Below are 14,866 nucleotides of genomic sequence, written 5' to 3'. Positions count from 1 at the left end.
TTTGCTGAGGTACCGGTGAGCTTAGCAAATCCTGGGAAGCACGTCAAATACCTGGCACTGGCCCCCTGGCTCTGGTGTTCCTCCAAAGACCTGAGTTCTCAGAGCAAGTCTGTGAGCCCTGGGCTGCTGCAGAAGGTAGGACAGGCCAAGAGGAGGCATCACCTCCATGTACCTTGCTTGACCTTGGAAGGATCTAGAAAATATGTCTGTGCTTTAGTTAATCTCCAAGATGGTCAGAAACAGTTGTGGCAGATTCATCCCTGACATCTTCAGGGCCTGGGCCAGCCTTGTGGCAGCACCTAAGATGTCTCTGGGATGCTTTGATCATCACATCTGAGTTCCCTCCAGCTCCCCTCTGAGGAGAGGAGCAAGGAGAAGGTACCATGTGGTCCTGGAAGCAGGCTTGGCCCTTCGGATAGGGAATTCTGGGATACTGGATATTTGAAGGTAGGCTGATGAGGTGGGGTGGCCCATGGTTTTCTGGACCTGTGAGGAGGGGCTGGGCAGAAAGCTCATGTGGGTTGTTGAGTGGAAGTCCTGGTATATGGGTTGGGGGCAGACACAGTCATGAGTTCAGTGGTCAAGCCCTGGATGGCAAGTAGCACTCTCCTCTGCCTATCGCCAGGCGGGCCAGCCATCTTCCCAGCCTGAGCCTCACCTCAGGTGTGTCCCTGCATCTCTGAGACACAGCTCTGAGCTCCAAGCTCAGCAGGGTTTCCTCTCTAACTCCATAGAGCCTGGCATTGGAGCTGGCCCAGAGAGGCCAAGGGGCACTGTCACCTGGGTGACTGTTGACTCTGACTTTCTCCAGACCTTCCCCAGGAGAGAAGGGGCAGAGGACAGTGGCCGATGACCTCAGGGTTGAGAAGAGGCCCCTCCTACCAAGAGGCCTCCATGGAACTGGACAGGCTGGGCATGCTGCAGCCTTGGGAGGCTGTCAGGACCTGTGAGGGGCAGGCCTGGGAAGAAGCGCCATGGTTTATTTCTTGTGCATAGGTGGCTTGGCTGGGAGAGGTTGTGAAGCTTACCCTGGCTGGGAGTGGCGCTGGCCAGCAGGGAGGGGTCGGCTGGACGACTGAGAAAATATCGGGGCAGGGGAGCACGGAAAGTGTCAATTTCCCTCTAAGAGTGGCCAAACTTAAAATATCTCCAGTAGGCTCCGTGAGTGGCCTTCCCCAGGAGACTTTTGCTGAAAAACGTTTTTATTAACTTTTTAAAATTGCAGAAGAAATATTGGTTTGCTTTAGTGCAGAGGTGTTCTCATTATTAAAGGGGGGAAATCAATAGTTCCCTTGATTCCTGCTCTTACCTCTCCATAATGTGAGGTGTCAACTCCGTGACAGTAGCCAGAGGTGGTCTGCACACCTGTGTGCATATCTGTGCATACTTACACAAAACAGGACACCTTGTATACACATCGAGGGACACTTTCTATGTGTTGCTGATTTTGAAAACTGGGGACTCACACTTTGCCCAGTGCGCAGCCATTTTCTTTCCTCTGTTTGCTTAGCTTTGCAAACCTTTCCTAAGTCAATACATATAGACCAGCTCCACTTTAAACAGCTGCCTAATGTTCCACGGTGTGAGCATCATGATGTCACCCGCTCCCTATGGATGTGTATTCGGGTTCTTTTCTGGGGCTTAAAAAAACCAGTCCCCAAAGGCCCAGTGTCAGTGAGGGGGCTGACAAGCCGGGGCAGGCACAGGAGCAAGCTCCAGAAGGAGGCCTCTATTAGGTAATGGTGTGGACTCGGGGCGCTACCCTGTCTCCCCAGCTTGCTTGCTGTGAGCTAGAGAAGCTCCTCTTGTGTTGCCCTTGTGGGGAATGCATGAGTGAACCCCCCAAACACTGTAGGGCAGGAAGAGTGGACTCAGGGGACCTACAGCACAGCAGTAAGGGTAGTCCACCACAAAGTGTGTGTTCTCACACGCTCTAGACATAGGGATGTCATGCACTGAGAAACAGTAGGGGAACTGGGGATTTGACTCAGCAGTTAAGAGAACTGGTTACTCTCCCAGAGGTCCTGAGTTCAAATCCCAGCACCCACATGGCAGCTCACAACCGTCTCTAACTGTAGTCCCATGGGATTTGACACCCTCTTCTGTGTGCATACATGTGGATAAAATACTCATGTATGTAACATAAAGAGAAATGGTAGAGATGAAAAGCTAAGTCCCTTTATTGATCGGCACACGTGTTCAAGTGTCACAGTGTGGCCCATTAACATACAGTTGCTACATATTCATTAGACAGAGATGAAGTAAAGTTCCTAATACGGTGTGAATGGAGTAACCAGGCGGTCACCTGCTCCCTGAGAGACCTGCAGATGTCCCCGAGAACTGATGCTTCAAAAGTCCTTTTTTTGTTTATTTTATTTTTAATTTAAAAATTACATACAAATCTATTACTCATTTGTGTGTACGTATGGGCATCACATACCATAGTGACTGCGGAAATAGCAGAACAGATTTCAGACGTTGGCGCTCTTCTTCTGTCATGTGGGTTCTGGGGACTGAATTTAGGTCAGCCATCAGGCAGGCATCTTTGCCCACTGAGCAGCCTCACTGCCTCCTGCCATCGATTGATGATTGATTGACAGCATCTCGTGTGGCTCAAGCTGGCCCTGCACTGCCTCCTGCCTTTTGCTTATTTGTTTTTGCCAGGGGTTCACGTAGTTTAAGCGGGCCTTAAATTCCTGATGTAGCTGAGGGTGACCTTGAGCTCCCGATGCTCCTGTGTCCACTTCCCAAGGGCTGAAATCACAGGTGTGTGCTCCTACATCTGGTTTATTCTTGTTTTTTTCTGAGACAAGTTCTTCTCTGTAGTTCAGGCTGGCCTTGGACTAGCTACCTGGTGCTGGCATTGCAAGCTGAGACCTTCACAAGCTGGTCCTTGACAGTGAGTTGAAGGCCCCGTTAGTCTCCAGGGATTCCCACTAGGCCCTGATCTCAGCTCCCAAGGCTGCTAAAGGATTCCAAACCTCTACTTGGCCAGGTTTGAAGACTCTCCAAATGGTAAACAGGTTGGACTACTGACCTGGTGGCTGGGCCCTCACCCCAACCTTCCCAAAGACCCTTTTCTGCGTCAAGCCAAAATGGAAACTTAGACACTTCCAGTTTGGAATCCATTCTGCTTACCCCAGACATGACGGGTGTAATGATGCTCTTTCACAGCAGAAGGGGCTGGAAACACACACTCCAGCTTGGCCCAAAATGAAATACCATCAGGTCACCAACCCCCCAGCATAGCCTGTGCTGGGACCCAATGGTCAAGAACATGGATGTACACCAGAGTCAAAGCTTGCCCTTCCTAAACTGTTGACCATTACTGAAGTCCCATGTTTCCCCAAACATCAACTTCCCTGTCTGTGTAATGGGAATAATAATACTTTCAGAACCTTGTTCAGGACTGATCGGATAGTGCTGTAAAGCACACAGCTTAGGGCCTGGCACCTAGAGGGCACTGTGGTACTCTTTCCCCACCTCCCTGAAGTCGGGACTGGCACTGTTAACTTCCGGCCATCCTTCCCCAGCGTCTGTTTGGGGATCAGAGGGACTGGGAAGTTCCCGAGATGAGTGGAGCTGAAGGAAGGGCCGTCTGCTGGGGAGGAGCCTTCTGGGAAGGAAGCAAGGGAGTGGCCCAGTGGGCGCGGCTTGGTCTGAGTGCCTTGGTGGGCATGAGGCTCTGGGCGTGCTGTGGCAGGTGGTGGTGGGGACAGAGGGTGGTTCTGAGGACGGGGCCATCTGAACTCAGATGGGGAAGAGCTCTTTTTACCAAGTGAACTAAGAAGTTGAACTTGACCCAGAACACCCCAGGGAACAACAGGCAAGGTCCAGCCAGGGAAGTTATGTAGCTTGGTTCTGTTTGGGGACCTTCACTTTGGCAGCTGGAAGGTGGGTGGAATGGGGCCCTTGCTAAGACTAGGGCGTGGCAACTGTAACCAATGGCCGGCGAGATCACTGTGGTCTGACTGCTCTAGAAGATCAGCCAGTGCTCTTAACCACTGAGCCGTCTTTCCAGCCCTTGATAATTTTTGCTTTTTAGATTTCAATTTCTTTTTCTTCCTTTTCTTCATCTAGTTCCGTGTAGCATTTGCTTATTGGAAATTTTGTGTTCACTGTTGCTGTCGACCTGAAGTTCATCTCTTCACTGACAGTCAGTCTTGTACTCAGGGAAACCCAATTAGGGATCACAGTACTTTTTGATGTTGTCTCCATGGTAACCCCACAGTAATGGTGTACATACCTAATATATGTTCTAGGGAGTTTAAGTCTATTTATCTACAAGATATACAGAATAATACATTTTAAGAAAATTTGGGGCTGGGCAATGGTGGCGCACGCCTTTAATCCCAGCACTTGTCAGGCAGAGGCAGGTGGATCTCTGTGAGTTCGAGGTCAACCTGGTCTGCAGAGTGAGTTCCAAGACAGCTAGGGTTACACAGAGAAACCCTGACTTGAAAAACCAAAAAGAAAAAAAAATTGGATTTTTAAAAATCTAAAATGTTTTCTTCTGCATTAAAAAATTGTTTATTTTTAATTTTATGTGCACTGGTGTTTTGTCTGCATGTATCTCTGTGAGGGTGTTGTGTCCCCCAGAACTGGAGTTACAGACAGTTGTGAGCTGCCATGTGAGGGCTGGGTCCTCTGGAAGAGCAGCCAGTGCTCTTAACCACTGAGCCACCTCTTCAGCCCCTTCTTCTGCATTTTTTAGTGATGGAGAATGTCTTTGAAGTTTTTCTCACACAGAGGGAACAGCAGAGAACACAAGTGGTTTCTCCCACACCTCATTTTCTCACTTCGATTTAGAACACTAGAGTTGGGTAAGCATAGACATGTCAGGCTGGCTGCAGTCCGTCCACACAGGATCTCCTTGATGGCTGAGGACATTTCGTGAGATGATTCTGCTCAGATAGAGAACAGAAGGGTCTCAAGACTTTCAGATTAGGATGGAGGGAGCAGTGATCCAATGAGACAGCTCAAACTCACTCGGAAACCAAGAGGACAGTTAAAGCCTGCCCTTGCTTTCCTGCCCGGGCAGCCACTCTGCACCCTGCAGCTGCACTACGGGAGGCGCCACAGAGTCTGGCTGAGCTGTCCCCTTCTGAGGTGACCAGACGGCCCTTCGGAGCTGGCTGTCATGAGCTAGTGATGGCACAGCTTCTCTGTGAGACAGTCCGAGGAGGAAGAAAGCCCACCTCAGTGAGCTGGAGGGGCCGAGGACTCCTCTGTGCTCAGGCCGGTGAAGAACAGGTGCCATGGCCAAAACTCAAGGGTCTCTGGCACGTGCTGAGATCTCTAAGATCACTTTCTTTGGTACCATCAGTGGCCACTCAGAGTTCGAATTGACCTCTTTGCCCTTGCCAGCTAATCTCCTAACTCCATAGGTCTGCTAAGAAGCTCCACTATTCCCACACTCCATAAATTCTATTTTGCCTATGTTATTTGATCTAATTTCCCAGTGAGCTTCCTCAAAAACTTCCAGAAAACACTTTGAAAAAATAGCTAAACAGTTTGGAAAATAACTTTTTAATACTTTGACTTATTTCTTGGTATCTGAAATGAAGTATGCAGAGGACAGTAGGAAGTGGAGTGGCTCTTGGCCATGACCCGCCCTTCCCTGCACTGGCCAGCCCTATAACTACGGGGGGTGGGAAGGTGTGAATAGGTGTTGTGGGTTCTTTCTAGAACGTGTGGCTGGAGAACTGAATAGGGAAGTGTCGGGCATGGAAGGCCTTTTACCTGGCTCTCCTAGCATCTACGCAAGTACATGTCAGTCTTAGTGGATGTTGATGGTCTTGAGCTTCTGAGAGACAGCAGCCTAAGACAGCGCCTGTCACCGGGGCTGACTCAGCCTCACTGTGGTGGCTCTGCTGCTGCAGCCGCTGGTCTAGGGAACCTCACTGTGGTGCCTGGCAAAGTCGAGTGACAGGAGCAAACGAGGCCATATGTCTGCAGCAAGCCCCACAGAACCAACCCATCCTTAAACCTCGGGTGCACCGCATCTTATAATCTCCCGTTGCCCAAAGAAAGGCACACGGTCAAGTTCACACTCTAGAAGCCGAGAGACAGACTACGCCTTTTGTGGGATGGAGAGACGATGCCACACCCACCAGAGGCAAGCGGTTCTGTGGACATTTTCTGTAAGCCACGGGCAGTACTTGTCTCCAAGAGGCTCTCCTGTGAGGGTCCTCACCTGCCTCTCTGACGCTAGAGCTACTTGAGACGGCAGGCTGGTTTCTGGGACACGCGTTTGACTTGTGTTTCTGTCTTAACCCAGTCGATTCCAGCTGGTTGTTTCAATGAATTGAGTTGAGTTGAAGCAAACTGCTCTGGTTTTTCTCTAATTACTGCACATGAGGAATCGCTCTGCTGTGTCCATGTCCTTCTAGAAGCTCCTGGGGTTACGCTCGCTCTGACCTGGCCTGGGGCAGCCTCTCTCCATCCGAGGAAGGTCATGGTGCTTGCGTCCCCTCTGCAGGCTGGACCTTCCTTCTAGAGGAGTGTCTGCTTTTCAATGAGAGGCAGCAAGATTCAGCAATTTAGAGACAGGATTTCTTTTCCTACAGGGAGCCAGTGGGCAGGGGCAAGCACAGGCTGAGTTGGGCAACATCTCTCCCTTCTGGGGCTATCTGTGGCCCTGCCTCATGATTCATCCCCATCAATATCACCCCAGGGCCTTTCCAAAACCCACCAGAGGCCATAGGGCTAGGTCTTTGAGATCAAGTTCTCAGGGAGACCGTTGGCCATTTGCCTTGATCCAGAACCACTCAAGATCCCAAGTCTAGGGCCAGCCAGAGGTTCAAGAGGGACAGGTGCTTGCCACCAAGTCTGACGACCTGCATTTAATCCCCAGAACTCACATGGTGGAACGGGAGGACCAGTTCCAGCAATCCTCATGATCATGCCCATAAATAAACAAATAATGTAATAAGCATAATAATAGATATCATTTTAAAAATTAACGAGAGATGCTGGTTCCAGGTTAGCTCTAGAACTTTCTGATATTGGAGATCACCTGGGGAATGTCTGCTGTGAAGAGACACCATGACCATGGCAAATCTTATAAAGGAAAACATTTAATTGGGGCTGGCTTGCAGTTCAGAGGTTTGGTCCGTTGTCGTGGTGGGAAGCAGGGAAGCACACAGGCAGATGGTGCTGGAAAGGCAGCTGAGCGTTCTGCATCTGGATCCAAAGGCAGCAGGAAGAGACTGAGACTCACTTCCTCCAACAAGGCCACACCTCCCTGTAGTGCCACTCCCTGAACCTGTGGGGGTCACACCTCCAGATAATGCCACCCCCTGAGCCTGTGGGGTCATTTTCTTTCCAGCCACCACAGGCAGTTTATCAGATTCATCTGGGGATGGGGCAGCGTCCTCCATGGCATGAAATATATCATCAGGCCCGTGGTTAGTCATGGGACTAGGAGTGAATTTCCTGTAGGAGTTTCCATTCTGGATTCTTCATAAAGCAGTCATTGGCTCCTACTCCTCATTAACCAGAAATCGACTTAATGCCACAATGTGCTGGCACCAGCCCTGGCACTGGAAATAAGTGAACCAGCATGGCCCTCCTCTGAGGAGCTCACAGCACCGAGAACACACGCCAGGTAGGCAGCGCTGGCAGGAAAGTGCCGCAGAATTCGGGATCCTCAGAGCAGGATGCATACGCTGGTTGGTTTCCCCCATTCTGACACAAGTTAGAGTCATCTGGGAAAAGGGAATTTCAGCTGAATCACAAACGGGGGGAGTCATGAGAAATGAGTGGCAGACATCTCTGTCCCACTCAGTCCCACCTCAGTGAGGCCGGGCTCACCACTTGAATCAGGCATCCAGCACCATCGGGACTCCCACGGGAAAGCCTGAAAATTGACAAAAATAAACGCAAATGGGCCCTGAACCCTAGCGGCATGTACTGAAAAGGGGTGCTCACCGAGATGAAGCCAATCTTAGCCTGGTGGAGAGCACATGCGAGAAGGGCGTTTTCCAACACGCGGCCATGGGCCCGTGGGAAAAACAGCTCCCCCTCCTGATGGGACCTCCAAATGTTAAGTAGTTTCTTAAGGATGGACTTCTCCGCCAGCGCAGATAATCCCAATCAGACCGAATCAGACCAAATTAAAGATGCCCATGTTTAATGGAGTGCTCCTGGGTGGCCCCGGGAAAGCGTTGAGAGGGGAAGAGAGGGAAGGGGAGACCATATGAAACCTGAATACCACATGTTCACTCTCTGGGGGGCACTTTAAATAGCCTGTGGGAGTGATCCCGACCTTCCCTGGGGAGCAGTTATTGTTTGTCGGGCTTTCTTGACCCTCCCTGGGGAGGGGTCACCATTTGGTGGGCTTTCTTGGAGGTGGTGTTTGGACCGAGGCAACTCCTAGGGGAGGGAGCTTATGCCAGGAGCTGGGATGAAACCCCCAGCCAAATATTCAACTGAGGTGATGCTTCCAACCAAACACAGGGTGGGTGGTCCTGACTTGTATAAGGATGAGTGAGCCATGGGAAGCCAGCCAGTGAGCAGCAATCCTCCTTGGCTCCCTTGGATGACGAACTGTAACCTGTAAGCCCAATAAGCCCCTTTCTCCCCAGGTTGTTTCTGGTCCTGGTGGTTTATCACAGTGACAGTGTCTTATTTAGGGCTTCCATTGCTGTCAAGAGACAACATGGCTTGTTAACTCATAGAAAGGAATACATTTAATTGGGGTGTCTGTTGTTCTTTTTAAAAATAATAAGATGATGGGATGTCCCGGGCAGCTCGCGGAGCAGCTGCTAGTGGCTGTGGGTCCCCGCAAGATCTCCAGGGTGGCAGTGCCATGCGGCTGGGGAGTCAGGGTCCCCGGGCGAGCGGCAGAGTCAGGCGGCTGGATGCGGTGGACGGCAGAGTAAATGGACATAAGGCTATACATAAAGCTAGACATTTATTACTTAAAGAAAGGGAAACATAGACAAACATAGAACAAAAATATATACACACACACATACACACACACAAAAAAGAGAAGATGGCTGCGGAGGAGATCCAAAGTGGCTGGGGTGGGCGTGGTTAGTTCTTAAAGTGTCAGCAGAAGACTAACAGTGTCAACTTACAGCTTCAGAGGTTCGGTTCATTATAGAGGTGGGACATGGCGCTATGCAGGCAGACAGGGTGCTGGAGGAGTAACTGAGAGTCCTACATCTTACAGGCAACAGGACATGGTCAGGCTCACTGGGTGTGGGTTGAGCATATATGAGACCTCAAAGCCCGCCTCCACAGTGACACACTTCCTCCAGCAAGACCACACCTCCTAATAGTGCCACTTCCTTTGGGGGCCATTTTCTTTTCAAACCACCACAGACAGAAACCTGAAACAATGCACTCTGGGGACCGTCATGAAATTCTTCATCCTCAGAAGAGGAAACAGCCCAAGAGAGGGACGATTAGCTGCCCAAAGTCACTCAAGTGGCAGCATTAACAAACATCTACTACATGTTAAAATCGAGGTTAGGCATTGGCAATAGTAGGGGTCAAGGGAGTTCCAGTTGTAATCACTGGGTCCCAGCCCTCGGTACACTTAAGTATCACCTGCGGAGAACAATCCCAGTACCCAGGAGGTTAAGGCAGAAATATAGTAAGTTCAGGGGTAGCCTGGGCTACATAACAGACCTGTTATCAGAATCTAAAGTAAGAACAATCCCACTCCACCCCACAAAGACATCAGCCCAACCCTCCCCGTCCATAAAGCCTGTCTTGGTCTAAGGATGGACCTTGGCAGGGAAATGCCTTCCTTTCCTTTGTCTCCTGTTGTGAAAGGCAAAGGGAATTTTACCAGGCCTCCAAGTGGACTCTGGTGTGCAGCCACATTGACAGCCACTGGGCTAAGTGACAAGGCAGACAGAAATGCAGTAAAGACCAAGAAATAACTGAAACTTGTGATTGGCAGGGAATGAGCAGGAGGCTGAGAAGCTGCAGGGTGCATCTGCAGGAAGTGAGGTCACACTGCAGCGCTGTGATTCCAGGGACAGAAAGCACAAGGCATAGGCTGTCCTGTGTGGGAGAGCCATGATGTGCTGGGAGACGCCGGGCTCTGCAGAGCCACCAAACCTTGCCACGGGGCCTGTCTAGCAGGTGCTCTCAGCCGGTAGCCTGAAATAGGTTCTTGTTCCTCTACTCCAAACAGCCTCCCCCAAATGCACACGGCTTGAAAATGCCCCAGCAGCCAGCTCTGTGATCCACCTACTTAGGGAATAGTCAGCAGAGTGCGGAGGAACAGGTGAATTGTCCCGTAACGGAGACAGTCAAACCGACTGAAAGAGTCTAATACCTGGTCGTGGGAAGCTTCCATCCAGCGCACCAGCCTCTGGCTTTGACTACCCAGTACTGCCATCTTCCTTTCATCAGGAAACTGAAGTACATGGGGCATCTGAGCGCCGGTGGGGCACTGCCCCAGTCCAGCTCTCTCCTGTTGAGCTGGGGAGACCATGGAGACCCATCCTTCAGTTTAGATGATGCACCAGCTCAGTGCCCACCAAGCAATCAAAGGAATCTGTTACTCATTGCTTCAGTTCCTACTGCGTGAACCCAGTTACTATAGCAACCGAATGTGCTTCCTTATTACTGGATGGAAGGCTTTAATTTTGTATTAAAAGAGTTTGGCCAGATAGTCATGTTGCCATGACTCGGGCTGTCGGACCACAGTTAGGAGGCCTTGGAATGGCCATAGATCTGTCGTTCTAATTGATGGATCTGGGTCTGGGAAAATCCAGGCTGCACTGCATTGAGAGCGAGAGACAGGGAGGCTCCCCTGGTGCTGGGCTGGAATCTTTCCCTGTTCCCAGATGACTCTTGATGGGAGGCCTCTCAGCCAGGTGTGCTCATGGTGGCCTTGCTTGGCTGCTTTGCTCCATTCCCTCCCAACTGACAGCCACACATGCATTATGGCCCTGTATGGTCACAGGACAGGAAAGGGAGAAGCTGAAGCTAGGTGATGTTGGAGTCTGGCCCCCTCCACAGCCACCTCTCTGGCCTCTCAGTGGCCTGATAGCGTGTTCAGAACTTGATACTGTAGCACACAAATGTCACAGGCAGACGCTAAAAGCAAGAAACACTCCCTCTCCACCCCACTATCGACAGAATGTGACTCACCTGTTTGCCTTCTATTTGTATCTGGGGTACCAGAGACTATTTGACTCTCAGCCTAATTCTTGGAGCCCTCAGGCCCAGGCAGCGCTGAGTCTTCTCTTCCTCTTGTGATGAAACAACTCATAGGAAGGCAGTGGAGAAGGGTGAAGGCCTATGGGTGGGGCCCAGACCTTGGGGGAGGTAGAGGCAGTCTCCTGCAGGCGAGAGTGGACAGGGAAGGGAGCTTAGTTCTTCTACCCTTTGGCCAGCCGTCTTTTCTCCTTTGTGGATGCTGGATTTCGGTTAAACTCATCTTTCCCCTGTTCCTGCTGCAGCTTCAGCTTCTTTTGCTCCCAGCCTTTCAGAACTGGTCATCCAAGACAGGACTCGGGTCATTCTCCTTTCAGGATGTACAGATGGGGATGCCTGCCCTCTGAGGCTGCCTGCCCCAGAGTGCCCTGTACACCAGAGTGCAGGACCTTCACCCTGGCTCTTCTTTAAAGGCCAGCAGAAGTCACTGGAAGGCAACAGCTCCCCAGGCTTCTGGAAAGGATATATGGGGGGTGCGGCAGCAGGTGGCATCCAGGGAGGTACAGGGGTGTGATGAGCACCTCCAATGTCCTGGCTATAGCCTCAGCCTTAGGCAGGCCCCAATTGCTCGGGACCATCAAGGCTCCTCTGTTCAGAGATGACTGAACTTGCTGAAAGACAGAAGTACAATTATCTGAGCAGTCATCAAACACAGTGGGACCCCATAGTGGGGCTTCCTTGGGGTCAAAGGCTGGGCCTTCCCCACATAATCTCAATGGAGAATGGGCAAGGTAGGTAGCAGGTATCTCAGGAATGCCTGCTGCAGTGGGTTCTCATGACTGGGCCCCAGGGTTCAAAGCTTTGAAGAAGGTTGGTACTGGAAAGGAATGGAGACAGAGTCAAGTCCAGTCCTCACTTTATGGGAAGACCACGATGCTACCCTTTATAAGGCTAAAAGTAACAGTCATAGCTAATATTAACAATCGCTAATAGTTACCACTTTGCTCATAGTAGCTAATAGTGTGGTTGGGGTTAGGCAGGGTGTGTTGCACACGGGACATACTATTGTACATGACACATGCAATATACCCACTGTAGCTTCCTCTGACTTGCTTGCAGCGGATGTCACACTCCCAGACAAGAGTACAGAGGGGCAGTGGGGTTCAGGAACTCACCCAAGGTTACCAAACTGCTTAGTCCTAGGCTCAGGAGCCAGGCAATGGATGCTCCATGCATTGCTCAAGTGCAGTGTGGATGGCAGACACTTGCCGCCTCTTCTGAGTTGGAACCAAAAACCCGGTCACTCCGTGAGCTCAGTAATACAGGAAACACTCCTCTCCAACACTCCACACTTGCTGAAACTCAGATGTGGGGTTTCTGGTTTTGTTTCCCCTTTAAACACAAAAGCACTTTTAATCCCCCTTAGCACAAAATAAGACATGGAGGCTGGATCCTTCATGCTGGAAGGAGTGTGGCAGTGTATAGCAGAAAGAGACAGACCCAAGGCCTTCCTCCTCCCTGTGGGAATTTTGTCCCCACACCAGACATGAATCCCAGAGGGACACTCGGCAGTTAACCCAGCTCTAACATTCCGCTTGAAGTTAGCATTAGATGCCGCTGGCAGTAAATGGAAGCCACTCATTCATTTCCTGGCTGCTCAGATCCGAAATAATCACACAGAAGCTATATTAATTAAAACACTGCTTGGCCTATTAGCTTAGGCTTCTTATTAACTAACTCTTACATCTTAAATTAACCCATTTCTATTATTTTATCACAAGCTCATGGTTTACTAGTAAGGTTCTGGGGTATCTGTCTCCTTAGGCAGCTACATGGCGTCTCTCTGATTCCGCCTTCTTTTCTCCTCTATCTCTGCTTGGAATTCCCACCTTGCTCTATTCTGTGCTGCCATAGGCCCAAAGCAGATTCTTTATTAACCAATGGTAATAAAACATATTCACAGCATACAGAGGGGAATCCCATATCAATTGGCTGCTGGCCTGGTCCCTCAGCTCTGGTTCCACTCCCAAAGTCCACATGGGGCTGTCTGACCTGGGCCTTGGGTTTGAGTCATCTGCTGGAGTCAGGGAGACATTTGCACAGTTTTTCAGGATGCTTCAGAGAATCCTGTTAGCAGCAAGCAGGAATGGACTCCCGGGGCAGGAGTGTGGGAAGGACACAGAGCTCCTGGGGTTTCTGTGGGTTTGCGGCCTTGCAGGTGCCTCCACATGCTCGGCTATTCAGACCTTGTCCTTAGGTTCTGCAGAGGCTCACTATGTGGCACACTTGATGGAATGTTTTGCCACTGATGCCACCTGGGCAGGGTGAGACTGATAGCCATTTTCTTCCTAGTTCCTACCCCGTGGATGGCCAGCGCATCCCAAGCAATCACAACATGAACATTTAGGAGATTTTTACTGTACTGGCTATGTGGCTCAGTGGCAAAAACTTGCCTGGCTTGTGTGAAGCCCTGGGCTTAAACTAAGTAATAATAGCCAGGTATGAACACCTTTAATCCCAGCATTCAGGAGGCAGAAGCAAGTAGATCTCTGTGAGTTCAAGGCCAGCCTAGTCCACAGAACAAAACTCAGGACTGTCAGAGCTAATAGTAAAACCCTGTCTCAAAACAAAACAAAACACTCTCCCCAGTCATTTAAAGCTCACTGTGTGTGTGTGATATGGGATGTGTATGTATGGTGTGTACATATGTGTGTGCGTGCATGGGTAGTGTGTGTGTGTATGTGTTGCTGGGGATCAAATCCAGCATCTTGTGCATACTCTGCCAAACTCCAGTCCTCTCCTGGGGTTTTATTAACTGCGTGCCTCAGCCAAGGCGAAGACCAAATATATTCTTTTGATTATAAATCACAATATCTAGCTTGTCATGCTGACTTATTCTTGTAATCCCAGCAATAGAAAAATTGAGGCAGGAGGATTTCCATGAGTTTAAGGCTAGCTGACTACAGGGTGAGACCTCGTTTCAGACAGACAGGCATGCCAGTATCCTAGGAAGCAACTTGTAGAGGAGGAATGCAAGGCTCAGAGAGTGGGCATCTTAGCCAGGACCTTCAGCTGGCCACACAGGTCCCGACTCTTGACTAGGGCTCTCACCACAGGTAGAATTCCAGCCTGCCCCTGAGGTCAGGACAATAGAACCCCGTTAGCCTCTTCTGTGATGTTCCTGCTCACCTGTCCTGGCCACACTAACACACTCTCTGCTCCCCCAGCTCTTTGTGATCGACAACGGTGCAGATGACTGGCGGATAGCCATGACCTACGAGCGCATCCTCTACATCAGCCTGGAGATGCTGGTGTGTGCCATCCACCCCATTCCTGGAGAGTACAAATTCTTCTGGACCGCACGCCTGGCCTTCTCCTATACCCCTTCTCGGGCGGAGGCAGACGTGGACATCATCCTGTCCATCCCCATGTTCCTGCGCCTGTACCTGATCGCCCGGGTCATGCTGCTGCACAGCAAGCTCTTCACCGACGCCTCCTCCCGCAGCATTGGGGCCCTCAACAAGATCAACTTCAACACCAGGTTCGTCATGAAGACGCTCATGACCATCTGCCCCGGCACGGTGCTGCTGGTGTTCAGCATCTCTCTGTGGATCATCGCCGCCTGGACCGTACGCGTCTGCGAAAGGTATTCCAGGGAGCCTCTGAACATGGTACGGGGAAGGGAGGCGGAACAGGGAGACTCAGGTCTAAGGTCTGATGGAGGAGGTGGGAATGTTCT

At 50.7% G+C, this 14,866-nt stretch overlaps 1 protein-coding gene across 2 annotated transcripts in view; it reads left to right on the top strand.

Annotated features, from left to right (window-relative positions):
- Positions 1-14,866, top strand: part of Kcnn3 (potassium calcium-activated channel subfamily N member 3) — a 143,169-nt gene that overhangs the window by 71,038 nt on the left and 57,265 nt on the right. For both annotated transcript variants that reach the window (XM_087897334.1, XM_087897335.1), the window contains exon 3: positions 14,355-14,773. In XM_087897334.1, the coding sequence (XP_087753460.1) occupies positions 14,355-14,773 (419 nt within the window). The remainder of the gene's footprint in view (positions 1-14,354; positions 14,774-14,866) is intronic.

Source organism: Myodes glareolus, chromosome 17 (genome assembly GCF_982192425.1).
Source record: "Myodes glareolus chromosome 17, mMyoGla1.1, whole genome shotgun sequence".
NCBI classification, from domain to species: domain Eukaryota; kingdom Metazoa; phylum Chordata; class Mammalia; order Rodentia; family Cricetidae; genus Myodes; species Myodes glareolus.
This window is presented reverse-complemented; position numbering and strand designations above follow the sequence as displayed.